The sequence below is a fragment of the Aphelocoma coerulescens genome, chromosome 4 (assembly GCF_041296385.1).
Source record: "Aphelocoma coerulescens isolate FSJ_1873_10779 chromosome 4, UR_Acoe_1.0, whole genome shotgun sequence".
Taxonomy (NCBI): Eukaryota; Metazoa; Chordata; class Aves; order Passeriformes; family Corvidae; genus Aphelocoma; species Aphelocoma coerulescens.
In genome coordinates, this window is record NC_091017.1 from 25,923,788 (window position 1) to 25,939,732 (window position 15,945).

The 15,945-nt window shown below is 47.3% G+C and overlaps 1 protein-coding gene and 1 long non-coding RNA gene across 6 annotated transcripts; one reads left to right on the plus strand and one right to left on the minus strand.

Moving 5' to 3' along the window:
• Positions 1-65: 65 nt before the first annotated feature.
• On the minus strand, positions 66-3,128 carry LOC138108985 (uncharacterized). Its single transcript, XR_011150180.1, has 3 exons — positions 2,828-3,128; positions 1,734-1,948; positions 66-673 (listed from the first exon to the last, which is right to left on the minus strand). It is a non-coding gene; the product is annotated as an uncharacterized lncRNA (long non-coding RNA).
• Positions 3,129-3,279: 151 nt separating this feature from the next.
• LOC138109555 (sel1-repeat-containing protein YbeT-like) lies at positions 3,280-9,447 on the plus strand. Of its 5 annotated transcripts, XM_069013168.1 has the most exons (6): positions 3,289-3,851; positions 4,324-4,396; positions 5,384-5,525; positions 5,682-5,727; positions 7,285-7,371; positions 8,452-9,447. In XM_069013168.1, exons 1-6 carry the CDS (start codon positions 3,847-3,849, stop codon positions 8,546-8,548), a joined length of 450 nt encoding a protein of 149 aa, XP_068869269.1. In that variant the 5' UTR covers positions 3,289-3,846; the 3' UTR covers positions 8,549-9,447. The 5 variants fall into 5 exon arrangements, 2 of the variants coding, with proteins under 2 accessions (XP_068869269.1, XP_068869270.1); XM_069013169.1 differs by lacking the exons at positions 3,289-3,851; positions 4,324-4,396 and adding an exon at positions 4,403-5,003; XR_011150568.1 differs by lacking the exons at positions 4,324-4,396; positions 8,452-9,447 and having other exon boundaries at positions 3,280-3,851; positions 5,384-5,565.
• The last annotated feature ends 6,498 nt before the right edge of the window (positions 9,448-15,945 follow it).

Genomic DNA, 15,945 nt, shown 5'->3' on the forward strand with positions numbered 1-15,945 from the left:
TCACACGAGATGGACCTTGCCTGGCAGCCATCTGGTTAAGATCCTCTGCTAGGACTTTGGAGCAGGAAAGATAACATGCATTAGGGATCTTGTGGTAAAAAGAATTTTTTTTCTTAGATGTGAAAGCAAAACAAAATCTAGCATGTAAAATTCACTAGGTGAGGCTGCTGCAGATGAATAGGGGCATAATTATGCAGCTATAAAATGACTGACTTGAACAAGTAAGCTCTTTTCTGGCTTAAAAAACCCCTCCCATCCCATCAAATTTTGTGGGGATTTTGTATGTCCTGGTAACTTTCTGATTATACATCATTGCATCTCTTCTAATTTTCTCACCTGGGCCTGGGCCTGCATGGTCCTGCATTTGTCCCAAATCCGTGCATGTAAAAAGCAGAAAAAATGCAAACAAGTTTGTCAAATACAACAATTTACTGGTGAGGCCTTGCAGCACTTGGGAGCAGTCTGAAAGAAGAGAAATATTCAGCACGGGGAGAGTTAAACATCGGTGGTTTGAAAGGCTTTCGTCAGGAGCATCTTCTTTTCTGTGACTTCAGGGGGGTGTGTATCCAATCCCTCTTATCTTAGTGAAGCAGCTGGGCTACTGCTACTGTAAATCAGGAGCAAAACCAAGGGATGGTGACGGGTAAGAGTTACGGCAGGGTGGTGGTGGTGCCTGGTGAGAGAGAGCAGAGCAGCTTAAAACGAGGTGCTCGGACTTCCTGTGGGAGGGAGAGATGGGGGATACGAAGCCTGCAGTGCGGTGGCGACAGCAGGGAAGGGGCAGAGCTGATACCTGTGGGGCAAATCCTTCTCTGGGGGGTGGGAACCCCCACCCTCCGAGCCTGGCATGGAGCAGCTGGGAGGTAAGTGTGGGGATGGGCTCAGGGTGGGAGTGCTGGCAGTGGGTGTTATGTCACACCCTGCCTCTGAAAGCCACTGGTGCCAGAGTCAAAGCCACAGGAGCTGTTTGCGCACCACAGCCTCGCAGAATTGCAAGGCTGGTGATGCCTTTCTCAGTTTGAGGAGCAGAGGCTTTTGCTAGCACACAGTAATATGGCATCTTCAAGGGCAGTGATTATGGGTGGGATTTTTAGGCATTCCTCTTGGTCATAATTTTGATCCTGTTCACCTGGCTTTGGCACGTGGGTGATGGTACAGTCAAAGTGCTGGAGCTGCTGCATAGGAACCGGGTTGCATAAATACACATGCACGGCCTGATTTATCTCCCTCACTGCCTGATTCCCCAGCAGAGCCCCAACAATACCACTGGGCTTCCCTGTGCTTTAGAGCAGCCCTAAGGATGCAGGGTTCAAACATGCAAAGTAGTCTCTGATGAGTCACCACAGAAGAAAAGGGTTTGATGAGCAACTGAGAGTTGTCACCCAAGACTACAAAGGTTGTTTCAGGGCAGTGATCTGCTTCACATCTCTGCACTGGGCAATGCAACAGGTTGCCCATGTTCCTTCCTGCATTTGAGGTAGAGTAATACTTGTTGCCCAGCTGGGGTCCCTGAGGAACTCTTGGATCAGGGACTGTTGGTGCCTTTAGTCCCTGGTGCTGGCTGTGAGGGCAAAGTGCTGCAGACAATCAACCTGGAGGAAGCCCAGGGGACTTGCAGCTCCTTCTTACATCCCTTCTGCAGGGAGACCTTACTTCAAAGTGCCCCCTCCACCAGCAGCTGTGTTTCCTTCCTCTCTTGGTCTTGGAGACACTTAAAATAGCACAACGTTTACCTGAACTCAGATGTAACCACAGTGGAGGACAAAGGAGTATTTTTGCTAATGTCTCTGCTTGTGTGGGACTAGCTGTGTGCTTGCAGATGCCTTTTCAGATTTGGTGGGCAGCCAAGCAACAGCTGTTTGTGGTACCATCTTCCTGAGCTGGGATCAGTGCAGTCCAGTACTTTGTGCACCTGCCTTTTGTCATGCATAGGTCTCAGTTTTTCTTGCTGTTTAGGAAAAGAAAATAGAAAAAAAACCCCAAACACAAACAAACAAGCAAATCAGATTAGGGATGCTCAGTGGGGGATTTCTAAAGGAACTCCCTTGTAAAATGTGAACTTGCCCTACATGTCAGTGCCTACACAACTGCAAAAAGCTGAAAGCCTACCCTCTGCTCCGTTTTGTTGGGACAAAAAGTGAACATCCAGAGGTTCCTGGGCCACCTGCCTCAGAGGAGCCAGACACAGCATCTCTGCAGCAGTGAGGGTAGAGGCTGCCATCAGGGCATGGCTGATCATGATGGACATCGTTGTGGAAAGGTGGTGTCCCACAGAGAGCATATATGTCAGGCTGTCCCCCCATGGCAGTGGAGCATGGTCACAGAGGTTTCCCCTGTGACCTGCAGCACCTGTCCCACCATATCCTTTCCCCTTTCACTGACTTGGTCATTTGTTCGCTGTTACATGTATTGGCTGTACCAGACTTGCAATAGAAACAGCTCCTCCAAAATGCCACATTTCCTACTCCTTTCCTGAGGCTTCAGACAACCTATCATGGAGCACAAGGGAGACACCGCAGCTGTGGGCATCTTGCAGGTCACAGATCTGCACCTATAAAAGCATGGCCACTGCCTCTTGCAATATGGTGCACCCTATTTCCTGCAGCTGCATGAAACATTCCCTGTCATGTTCCAGCCCCAGCCACTGCAACAGTGACAAAATATCACAGTAACAGCCCACGGCCACTGTGTGAAACCAGACCCTTACTCATCAGCTTTTGCGCTGCTTCAGAAACACTGTCCTACCCTTCACCACAGGTCTGTACTCAGCTTTGCCTGAGCTGGACCTTTAACATCAGCCATGTTTCCAGCAAGAAGCACTTCTTACCAGGAGTATAATTTCCTCCTTTTAAATATGATCAAAAGCATTCAGCAATAACCAGTTTGATCTAGGACTTGCATTTCCTCTTGGACTTGCTATTGGCTTACAGGGATTTACATTCCCATCAGCACTTTCAGAACAGCACCACACAGGCTGAATGGGGGTGTGTGTGTCCAAGTTTCCTACATCCCTAAGATTATCAGTCAGAAAATCAAATGTTGGAGCATTTGTATGTCATTATTGCTTACCTATTTTTTCTCCTTAGCCTAATTAGCTAACTAGGCTAATTTAATCCCCAGCATTCACTAATCCCAATTAAGGATGGGCCCAAACCAGGACCTGGGTCCCAATTAGGAGATAACAAGCTCTTGGCAATCTGCTGCCTCCAGAAATCCCTGTAGCTGATCGTGGTGTGTGGGAGCGCAGGAGCCCCCATGAAACAGCAAGGAATTGTAAACCCACATCACCTCTGTGCTCAAGCTATATAGACAACTGAGCAGCAGATCAGGATCTAAATGTGTCATTTACTTTGCAATGGTCTGTGTATATCTCGAGCACTATACCCTCTCCCCCTACCCCCAAAAAAGTGAGGGGGAGTTGGTTTTTGCACCTGTCTGTATCAGTTGCATCAAACCATCCATAGTGGCCAGAAGAGCCCCTGACTATTAAAGCTCTTATATCTCGTCATCCTTTGCAGCTGCTTCTTGTCCCCTTGGCTCATTCTGAACACGACATGGTGACAAACCCACACACATGCTGTAGCCACCATGCACAAGTAGCTGTAGCAAGAAATTATGCCCAGATGAAAAAGTGACCTTGTTCTGCAACAGCTGTGGTCAATTGGACAGGCCCTGGAGCTTACTTCTGACTTGGCTGTTGAAAAGGGCTACTTGTGTCTGCTCTCCTTCTGCATGCACAAGGGAGGGACTGTGGCATGCAGAGCACCTGCAGGCACTTCAGCATGTCCCCATAAACATCAGGTCCAAGAGTCCATCACTATTTCACCAAAGCTACAGATCTGAAGGATGAGGTATGAGTGGTCTCCTCCAGATCCCACACCACTGACATGGTTTCTTTCAGCACAGAGTTGCAGAGAGAGACTAATCAGCACTTGCCTCCTTGATGTTTTCAAAGAACCATGTCTTCCACTTGGGACTGTACCTGGTCTCCATTTTCCCCTGTACTAGGGAAGGGTTTCACCTTCTACAGGGCTGGCAACCACTGGCAAGACACGCTGCATTCCCCTGCAGGGAGACAAAGGGCTTCTGGTAACCTCTGCGGGCAGGAGGCTCCACATGGGTCTCCTACAGCCTTTTCCTAAGTATGTTCTTCTTCCCCCAGCCAGGGATATCTGACTCTGCCAAGATGCGGATGCATAAGTTGCCAGCTCCTCTCACTGGAATCTAATAGCTAGCTCACTGACCAAAGAAAATCCAACTTGGCACCAAAAAAAGCAAACAGTCTAATTCTGGTCTCTCATATTTTTTTCCCTGCTGGTGCAGTTCATCAGACTTTTCACTGATTTATACCTTGGATGCAAGAAGAGTTTCAGACTCAAGGTTATTCTCCTGTCAGGTATAGGCATGTCCTCACTTTAACACAGAATGAAAGGATTTAGGAGCTGCAGATGTTCACAAAGGGAGAGAGAGAGACATGGAGCTCCTGGAGCAGGTCTGGCGCAGGGCAATGAAGATGATTAAGGGATGAGGACAGGCTGAGGAAGCTGGGCCTGTTCAGCCTCAAGAAGAGACAACTGAGAGGGGAAGTCATCAACATTTATAAGTATCTGAAGGAAGGATGTCAAGAGGATGGAGCCAGGCTCTTCTCAGTGGTGCCAAGCAGTAGGACCAGGGGCAATGGGCAGAAACTGATGCACAGGAACTTCCACCTGAACATGAGGAAGAACTTGACTGTGCAGGTGACTGAGCACTGGAACAGGTTGCCCAGAGAGGCTGTGGAATCTCCCTCACTGGAGATATCCAAGAACTGTCTGAATGCAATCCTGTGCAATGTGCTCTAGGATGACCCTGCTTGACCAGGGAGGTTGGACCAGATGACACCCTGTTGTCCCTTCCAGCCTGACCCATTTTGTGATTCTGTGAATGTTCACATCTGAATGACAATTATGTGGGCAGTGATGGGCCACAAGTCCCCAGGTGCCTGGAGAATGAGGCTCCTTCTGGTATGTGTCTTTGATGAATTGTTTTTAAAAGCCTGGTGGCACCTTAGGGGTTTTTTCCCCATTTTCTTCAAGAGGACCACTAGAAAATTAAATGATTGTAGTTTCCTTTGCTGTAGCAGAGCTTAAAGGGGAAATTAACTCGGGAGTTCATACACTGCTCACTGAATTCAGCAGAGCCTTCTCTGCCAGCTTCAGTGGAAGTTCTGGAACCGGCTCTTTATCAAAGGTGACTTTGATTTTCTGTGGTTGTGTGGGCCTTTCCTCCCATTTCTCTGTGGGGAATAGCTTTGGGAGGCTTCAGAACTCAGATAAAGTATTTGCTGTAGCTAGCCCTCAGCTTATTTTCTTCCTTGCATTGTGACTGTTCCTCTCTTTTACAGTTGGCAGCTGTAATCACTGCTGGCCTCCTCCTGCTCTACATCCCGTTGTGCTATGAGGATTTCCATTTCCATGTGGCTCATGTGTATGCTCGTCTGGGGTACCCCAATGCCCAGCACATCCTGGGACAGAGGTATTTGCAAGGTGATGTTTCTCCAACCCGCGGCTAACTTGCTGCCAGAGTGTGAGTGCTTATAAGCCAGAACCACAAATGTGGCTTTGTGGTACCAACACACTGCTGGATTTGGACACTGTATGTTATAACCTGTCTGTGACTTTGTTGCCTTGTCTCACACCCAGGAGCTGGAGTGGAAAAAAATGAGGACATGGCCATGCACTGGTTCAGGTGAGGCACAAAAATCCCCCAAGAAATTCCTGCCATGGGAAATTGGCTTCTTCTGGGGAAAGGCTACTGTGGTATGGGAGGAGGAAAAAGCTGGCAGTGCTTTGGGGGGAAAGCTGCACTGAGCTGTCCTGTGCTGGTGGGAAGGAGGCTCACAGGTGGCAGCAGGGACAGTAGGAGCTCCTGACTTCTCACTGTGGGTTGTATTATACGCTTTGCTCCACTTTCCCCACCTGCTAGTATTATTTTTTTTAATCAGTGGGAAAAAAGGAAGTGTCTTGGCAGCGAGTGCAGAGGGATCCTGGTGCTGCTGTGTGGCTTTATGGGAAGGTTTGCACTGCAGGTGGGCAGCAGAAAAAATGCACAGGTGCAGGATGGGAGTGAGCCAGGAGCTGCTGAGGCAACAGGAAATCAAGTTACAGCAGTGTATTATTTTCCTGCTCTCAGCACACCCTCCCAAGAGGCTTCTGCCACGTAAGTGATGCAGCCATGCCTGTGTGTGCATTTGCTGTGGTACCCATAGTAGTTACACTCGCGGTGGAAGCCTGGGCTGCATCTCCCAGAATACTCCCATTCTTGGTGAGAAATGGGAAGGATTAAGGAGAGGGAGATTTACTATGCTACCCAAAAAGCAAGGGGAGAGAAGTAGGCACATTGGATGTTATCTCTGCCTGCTCAAGGCAGAGAACAGCATCAAGCTGCAGGACTGTTAGGGTGGAAATAACTATGCCTGTGGCAGCAGGAGGTGTAAATCAAGAAGGCATCATTAAAGACATCCATACCTAGAGAAACGCTGAAGCCTTCATGCGTTTCTGAATAAGGATGTTTCCCAAATCAGGGCCTGAAATTTCAAAGGAGTCATATTTCAAAAAGTGAATGATACATAACTTTTTCCTTATTTGCTCTGTCATGGTTTAATTTCAACTAGCAACTAAGTACCATGCAGCTGCTCACTGGTTTCTCCCCTTCTCTCCCAGTCCTGTGGGATGGGGAGGAGAATTGGAATAAGGTAAAACCCATGGGTTGAAATAAGAGCAGTGTGATAATTGAAATAAAGTAAAATTTAACAATAACAATACTAATAAAAGAGAGGAATAAACTCCAAGAAACAGAGGTGATACCCAGTACAATTGCTCATCATGCTCTGACCAATGCCCAGCCCATCCCCGACAAGCAGTCAGCAGCTCCTGACCAACCTCCCCAGTGTATACACTGCCCATGATGCTCCATGGCATGGAATATCCCTTTGGCAAGTTCGGGTCTGCTGTCCTGGCTGTGCTCCCTCCCAGCTTCTTGTGCACCTGCTCGCTGCCAGAGCGTGGGAAACTGAAAAATCCTGGATTTAGGGTAAGCACTGCTCAGCAGCAACCAAAGTATCAGTGTGTTACCAACATTATTCTCATACTGAATCCAAAGCACAGCACTGTACCAGCTGCTAGGAAGAAAAGTAACTCTCTCAGCCAAAAGCAATTCCTACCTTGCTTGAAAACATTCAAACTCAGGTTTTTTTCTTCTGTATTTCTCTTACCATTTTCTGTGCTTGTCTCTTCCTGGCTGTAGGCAAGCTGCGGGGCAGGGCCATCCCCACTCCTCCTTCAACCTGGCAGTGGGGACACTCAGAAACATGACCATGGCACTTGAAGAAGGGTAACCTGAGATAATCGTCTTCCTTCCTATTACATCTCAATTCCCAGCTCCTCTTGGGGAGGGAGGGAAACCTGGTGCTCTAGGTACTCCATGCATGAAGCTACTCCAGCATTTCTAATGCCCTCTTTTTGTATTGTCAGTAATGCAGCCCTACCTGCAGCAGGGAAATGGAAAACCACAGTTAGTCCAAAGACATTTTTAAAATTAGGTGTCTCAGTACCTAAAATGCCTGTGGTCTGATTGCACATGTTTTTCCATGATGATTTCCCAGTGAGGGCAAGGGACAAGATCTGTACTGGTGTAGAAAGAGCTGTTGAAGTGACATGTGAATTTTCTGCTATAAAGACCTGCCTTTCTCTTTTAAAGGAGTTCCCTTTTCACCCTCCTTCCATTCAGTGGGGTCAATGAGAGGTTTCCTGCTGACTGCCTGGGGGTGGGTTGAAACTGCCTGGGATGAGTTTCTCTCCATGATGTGCAAGTGCACACACCACACACCAGTGCTCCCAGCAAGGCCTGCAGACAAAGAAGACTTGCCTTGTGCTTTGTACAGTCACTGTGGAGGCTTGTTCTGGGGCTAAGTGAAGCTGGAACAACTGATCCCATCACAGTGAAACCCAGCCCTTTTGTGATTTTGTGTATTGTTTCATTTTGAGTCTTTTCATTTGCTCCAAGACTGAAAATTAAAAATGAGGTTGAAAAGAGCAGTTGTAAGCTAAACAAAGCTAAGAAAGCATTGTTTGGGTAAACCTTGTGATTTGAAGCCAGTGAATTCTGTTTCAGTCTCCACTGCATATTTCATGATCAGACTCACATATTGGTGGTATTTCAAGAACTCCAAAGCTATTTGTCCTTCAACTAAGAAGAGAAAATCACCAAACCTAGAACATACGAGCTCAGACCACAGGAAAAAGCAGAAGGAAAATCAGATCATTTTCTGAATAAGGGAAAGTTAACTTTACAGATGTTTTCAGATTGAGTAGCTCTGTTCCTCTTAAAAAAGCCAGGGTAATTAAAATTTAGCTAGGACTGAATTTAGGACTTCCTCCTAGATTTTCTTGATGAAGGTTTCATGTCCTTCAGGAAAGTGGAGAAACTGCTCAGTGTGGCAGCAGCCCATGGGCTCCAAGAAGCTCAGCAACTTTTGGAAAACATCCTCAAGAGAAGAAACCTTCCCTGAATGACTGCTGCAACACCGATGCTCGTCCAACCTTGCCTTCTTCTGCACTCAGCAACCCCACTTTCTCCTTGCTGATGTCTAGTCTTTAGGTTGAATCATTCATTGGACATTACATTTGCTTTGTGCTGCCTCTCCATGGTCAGATCTATGGCAGTCATGTGCTGCTGCTCCTTCTCCGTTTGCTTCCTGCCTTTCCACTTCTGAAGACCGCTGGAAAGGGGAGATGGAGAAGATCAATAGCCTTCAAGGTTACACTGATGATGGGCATATGAACATTTTTGAAAAAATTCCCATCACTGTTGCACCAGCTCATCTGCTAATGCTAAGTTAGATCCAAATATTGGTCTGGGCCTGGTGCAGTGTAGTTGCATGTTTGTGCCACCTTTCATGCTCTGCTTAGGCACTACAATAACTGATCACGACTAAGGCTTTATCACTGTAAATCAGCATGACATGCATGCGTGATCCATTTGTGCTGGAAATGACAGTGATTTAATAGGAAATATAAAGGATGCTCTCACTTAACAGCTATTGTTCCTTATCAACATTACCACTGTCATTCCAGTTCTGGGGAAAAGTGATTCAATTTAATGGAAGCTGCCTTCTTTTTCAGGGTGGTCTCAGTTTAAAACCACAGTGAGCAATTGCATTTCATGGGAAGTGCACTCACAAAACAAAGACCGGCAGAGTTTTGCTAGCAATAAAATAGTTTCCCAGGGCTTTTGTTGGTGTTCAATGTTTCCCTTCTTCCTACCATGATTATTCAGCTCACTTGTTGCATGATACAATATCCTGCACTCCCCCTGGATGCCTGAGGCCACACTGGTGAGCCCAAAAGCAAGGGGCTGCCACTGAGCAAGCCCAGGGTGGGGTCCAGACTTCAGTTTCTGAGAATTGCTACTGTGCCATGTCTTGTAGGCAAAGGGATGAAGGATTTTATCCATGCTCCCATTTTCCTGTCCCCTCTTGGGTGCCAGGCCCAGTATCTTTCTAGGGTGATCCTGGCAACAACTGAGGGGCATCCCACAGGCACAGCATGCCAGCACCCTGCACAGTGGAGCCTGGTGGAGGCTGTGTGGTGGCCACACATTAAGGGATGGCCGGGCTTTGCCTCTTCTCTGCCTGGCTGTCCCCAGGCTGGGCTCCTCAGGGCCAGCTCCGCATCTTGCTCCCAACAGTAGAAGCCAAAGAGGAGACCTGTGGCCTGGCTGTCCTGCCTCTCTCACTTGTCCCTGGCAGCATGCTGCAGACCAATGCTCTCTGGTGCAGTGCAGCTGCCTGCTCCCCCCACTCATCTCCTTTCTCTTTCCCTTCTGCACTCCTTCCCACACAGCCCTTTATTAAATCTGGTACCACAAATTGCACAGCAGAGCAGAGCTCTAGGTGAGTTTCTGTTTTCTACTCCTCAAGTAGAAAAACAAGACAACATTTGCCAGCTCAAAAAGGAGCTTATTTCCATGGCCTCTGCAGTGGCTGTGGACTGGTGCCCTGAGCCAGGACCCTTTGAAGACAGGGGAATATTTCCCTTGATGTGAGGCTCGTGCTGCATCACGCCTCATACCCTGCTCTTTTGTTTCTCATATAGTAAACATGCATGAGCTGTAGCTCCTGATTTGGAAACTAGACCTATGCTTTATGTCTCATATGCAGAGAGATGCACCAATTAAGTGCATCAAGCATCCTTTTCCATGCCTGGGAGCAGGAAAACCTTGTCTTTGTCTCCACAAAACAGCACCCACCCGGCGAGTAACATGAGGAGCTGTCTCAAAAACCCCACTGAAACCCAGAGTCAGTGTGTGCTGCCACTCCTCTACCCCCAAAATAATCCTCCTTGTTTTCTCCATCCTCCCTAACCACAGCAGCCAATGTCAGGGGGACATCCAAGCGTGGTTGCAGAGAGTCATATCCTGTTGCACACTTTGTCAACCAGCAATGGCCAAATCCACACACCTTTCCTGTTGCCACCGGCTCCAGGATGATGCTGTTAGTGGCCCAGATGTGACATAAGGCACTACCTCAGTGAGCTAAGGTGTACTAACCTAAGTATGTGAGGAGCAAATATGCTGAGAGCCTGGTGAGCAGGGTCATTGCATTTCACAGTGTGCTGGATTGCCCCTGGCTGGATGCTAGACACCATCAGAGCCACTCTGTCACTCTCCTCTGCAACTGGACTGGGGAGAGAAAATATAACAAAAGGGTCATGAGTTGAGATAAGGACTGGGAGCCATCACTCACCAAAACAGACTGAACTTGGGGATATTAATTAAATTTATTACTAAAAAAATCAGAGCAGAATAATGAAAAGTAAAATTTAAAACCAGCTTCCTCCTCATCCCTCCCTCCTTCCGTGGCTCTACTTCCTCTTCTCCCAGTGGTGCAGAGCGATGGGGAATGGGGGTTATGGTCAGTTCAGCCCAACTGTTTCTGTCACTGCTTCCACCTCAGGGAGGGGAGTCCTTCTGGTCCAGTGTGGGATCCCTCTCAGAGGAGACAGTTCTCCATGAACTGCTCCAGTGTGGTCCCTTTTCATGGGGTGCATGAAAAGTTCCCTTCTCTGGCTACAATTACATCTGTCCAATAACTTTTTTTTCCCTTCTTAAATATGTTATCACAAAGGCATTACTATCATTCCTGAGTGGGCCAGCCTTAGGCAGTGGCACATTTGTCTTGGAACCAGATGGCATTGGCTCTGTCAGACACGGGGGAAGCTTCTGGAAGCTTCTCACAGAAGCCATCCCATAGCCCCCTCACTATCAAAATATGGCCACACAAACCCAGTACACACAGGACTTAAGAAATCATCTTTTTCTGTCCCCCAGCCGAAATGAGACAGTAGGCTTTTGTATGCTCATCAGTTTTTCCACCTGAACAATGTCATTGCCCAGCATCAAAATGGCCATTAGCACCAACCATAAGATTCTGCAGCTAGCAGGCAACAATCCAGCCTCAAGGTGCCTTCGCTTCAGTGACAAGGTATAATTCTTTTGTTTGCTTTCTCAAAAAAAAAAAAAAAAAAAAAAAAAAAAAGCTGTTTTGGAATATAAGGTATCAGCTGTAATTTCCTTATTGGTGTACATGGTCTTGTACAATGGGAGAGTGACCAGTGCTCTCCAGGTGGCCTCTTTTGTAATAAAGATCAGTAAGAGCTGGACAATAAATCACAAGCAACCTTGCATATGATTCAACATAAAGAAAACAACTTTTACTTTAATAAAGTCAGTTATAAAACAGCAGCAGGAAGAAGCCATTGCAACTCAATGTGGAGATAAGATTTTACCAGAAAAAGATGTTCACTGTTTTCCTGCAATTTGCAGGATCAGGGCTTGCATTTTTACCCTTGCACCACCTGCCCTTGAGACACAGGTGCCTCCCACCCTAATTGCTGTCCATACAATTTCACCCTGGATTTTCTTTCAGTTCATGGTTTTGCAGTTGATGACTGAGAGTGCACACATACACATTCCTCCTGCATTTTCCCTTTTTCTCCCCAGACCTGCTTTGCCATGGCTGTGCTGGCTCCTGGTAGGTGTGGGCACCCTGTCCCCTCTTCAGGGAATGGCCCCCAGTTGTGGGGCACTTGTCCCAGACAGCACTGGCTGAACCTCCCTGGCAGCTGCCAGCCCTCCCCTCCTTGGCACTGCCTGTACTCAGGCAATTAGAAGGATTTTCTTTCCCAAAACACAGCTCTAATTACAATCTAATTCATCTTATTTGAAGTACAGTTTGGTAGTATTTCCATTATGCAAATATCAATTTATTATCCTCACATTATGTTTTGACTACAGTTGTGTTGCTAATTAGAGGTAATTTAAGTGCTTTTAAAAACCCCATCCTTTCCTCTCCATGCACCCTTACTTCCTTGCAAACCCCACAGTGCAGATATTTAGCACGGAGTCAGTGATGAAAACCTGCAGTTATCAGCTCCTTTTGCATCACTCTAATTGACTTTCATTATGTTGGAAACCACTTAGAAGGCACGATTTTTTCTGATTTACTTGGAATCAGGGATGGAGACATGAAAGAGAGGAAGGTAACTTACTCCAGCTGCATTTCTAACACTTTTCTGCCCAGACTTCCAAGTGCATTTGGTGTGGCTCTCCCAGTAAATGACCATGCTGTTGCCTTTGGCTGAGAGGCAAAATTAGAATTACATTAATGCTGGTCTAGGAAAGACAACACATTCCTGTCATAAGAGAGACAAAAGCTGACTCCAGGAATCTGGCAGAAAAAATTCTAAACCAGGCTGTTGTGGAGGTATCCGTGTGTCCTATTTAGTCCCACCAGCGGAGGCACTAGGAAACCAAGAAAAACCCCTGTGGTAACAGCAATTCCCGTCTGCCTTGGCTGAAGGCAATGGGAGGACTGTAGGTTTTGGTCATGGTGATGCCTTAAGAGGCCTCCCAGAAACAGAGACTAGACAGGAGTAAGGGAATAAAAGTAGGTATTTATTTGAAAGGCCTTCGAAGGTACCCCCTGGGGAGCCTGAAGCTATTCTCAAGATGGACTGCAAGATGGACAACAGGTCACAAGTTCTTCACTCTTTTATAGGTTTGGTTCATTTGCATATCAGGGTTAATTCTCCAATTAAAGCTTCAGTTTTCCCCTCAGCTTGCCCCCCCCTTAGCGGCTCTTTGGTTTATACTTTTGGGCCTAGGACAGGCTTGGTGTCCTTGGAAAGAAGGGCCGGAGAGGCTTTGTTATGTCTACCTAGCACGAGAGAGCAGAAATTAACAGGCTACAAGAAACTTCAGAGTCACACACCAAGCAGCACAGAACTTGAAAAATATAAAAGTTAAAACTAAAGGCATCAGTGGAGGCTGCCTAACTCATTACGGGCATTAGAAAGTGGTCAGTGGAGATTTTTTTGGGGGGCAAAGGAGGCAGCCATGGGGAGATGTGTGGGAATAGGGACTAGGCAATGGGAGTTTATGGAGGGCTAACACAGTCTGTCACCGACATCCTTAAAAATCTCCACAGGGTTACTCCTCCCAACCCCTTTTACAATAACCATTTCTTCAATCCACTTTTCTTCTGTGGACTTTTCTGTTGGGCATGTAAGGTGTGTCTGCTGCCACAGCTCAGGGCAGGGAGGGATCCTACCTGCTATGCAGGTGGCTAAGAGGTTTCTGCCTCCCAAAGCATCTCCAGGGCTGTCCTGGCTTGATTTGGCTGGCATGTTTGCTGACCATAGAAATACTGTTTTACCAAACATTTTGAGGAGCTCTCAGAGCTTCCCAGAAAAATGACTTTTAGCAGAGGGAAGGGAGTGTTATTGCCTCTAATAAAAGCCCACTAGAATGATCAAACCCATACATGGCTAAAAAAGCTGTGCAGCTCTGGCTTTGAAGCGCTTGCTTCAGCAGTAGCTGAACATTAGGGGTCCCCAGTGGACTTTCAAAAGCTTTGTTAGGAAAAAAAAAAAAAAAAAAAAGGAAAAAAAAGAAAAAAAGGGCTGAAGCTTTCCTGAATTTGTCTACAATATAAATCCCAATACCCCACCCACCTACCAGGCAAGCTCTGTTGATACCAGGGGCAAAACAACAGCATTAACACTCTGACGTAAAATGAAGACAGCAGCCGCTGTGCTGTGCCTACAGAAACCCAGGGCTCTCGGAGAGGGCCTTTTCTTTCTGCCCAAAGTCAAGCTTCAAAGCCTCCTGCTCCGTTTTGTTCTTAATTGCAAGTGCTACTGCAGTAGGAAGAGTTGTTTTTGTTTTGTCAATCCCCTTCCCTGCTTTTAGTTTATTTTCCTCAGGAGACATTATCTTTCATTTGCAGAGTGAATTCAGGGTCCTGTAATGGAGACTTAATGGGCGTGGGCAGCTTTAGGGGAAGCTCTGCTGTGGCACTGCCACACTGCACCAAACCTCCTCCAGCTGGCAAGGAGCCGGGCTCTTCCCGTGGGAGAGGAGCCAGCAGTGGGATTAGGCAGATCATTTGCACTTTTTGCATCCATCAGATGTTGAAAGGGCATGGGACACCCCAGCTGCCCCCCCATACAAAACACAGCGGGCCCTTCACTGGCACTGAGATGAAGACCACGGCTCAACTTCCACATGGAGGAAGGGAGTGTTCTAAACATATATTATATTGGCTTCTCGCAAAGTATAAAGGTCGATATTATATAATGTTAGAAATGCTTTTTGCTGTGTGGATGTAGTTTTCTCTCTTTTTAGCAAGAATGTTAGCAAGTGTGAACAAGTAAGATAACCTCCAAGCGAACAGAGGATGAGGCCCAAGGAGCTGCTAATCAACACCTTGTCCAGGGAGCAAAAGGGCCCAAAGGCTGCTCTGCCCGGAGAACGGGTGGCCAGGAGAGTCCGAGAGCCGCTATCCCCGCTCTGCCCGGAGAGACGAAGAGGCCCAAAGCTGCAATCAGCCCTGACTGTCTGGAGAATTAAGAGATCCACCCTACCATCGACTCTTGCCTAGCAGGCCCAACCCCAAGAATCAAGAGAAATAAAACCACAAGGCAGAAGACTACGCATGCTCTAAAAAGGCGGAACCAAGGAGTGGCCATGCAGAACAGCTCCGGTGTAGATACAAAAATGCTGCTAGCGAGGATTTTCTTGTTATTTTCTAAGTCCGTGAGAGACTTTTCTCTCTCACAGAAGAGGTAGCAGGGAATGTAAACAACCCAGACACCTGCAACCTTGAAAAGTCTTGTTTATGGTATAGTAGAAAAATATTTTGACAATGGATGTTTTAGGATTTTAGCCAATCACCCCCAAGGGGTGGCTGGCCCTTTGTCCAATTAGGCTATGAAGAAAAAAGTCTATAAAAGAGTTTGTAAAATAATTAAATAAATCAATCTTGCTGCACAACTCCTGCCTGCTGGATCTTCTCCTCCTCCTCCTCCCTATGGCTGCGGGACACGGTGCTATACCGTAGGAACCAGGCCTGCGGTAATATTTGGTGCTGCCCGACGTGATCTGCACTCTCTGACGTGTCCTGCTGCTGCGAGCCAAGCCGAATTCCTCTAGAGGTACGCTGCTCCCCTTTGCCCCCCGGGACCGGGAGGTCCGACAGAACTGAGAAATGGCAAACAGCGGCTCACAAACCGAAGCTGCGATGCTGGTCTGGAAAGGTGTGTTTAGCATATTGCGCACCTCCATTCCTGAAAACTCAGTTCGGGAATTATTAGACTGGGCTACTTTAAAAGGGATTTCCATGGACAGAGATAGTGCCCTGGACTTTGCCTTATGGCAGGAACTCGGATGCGCTGTCCGACAGGAGCTCCCGACTGGGGACTCAGCAGCGTTAGAATTATACAAAACCTGGCGTTCATTATTTATCCTGCTGATAGACCTTGACTGTGATAGCAGGGCTGGCTCGTCTATCTCGGTGATGAGTGACGGAGGAACGTCCGAAGGGGGCCCCGTTGACTGGGTTTCCGG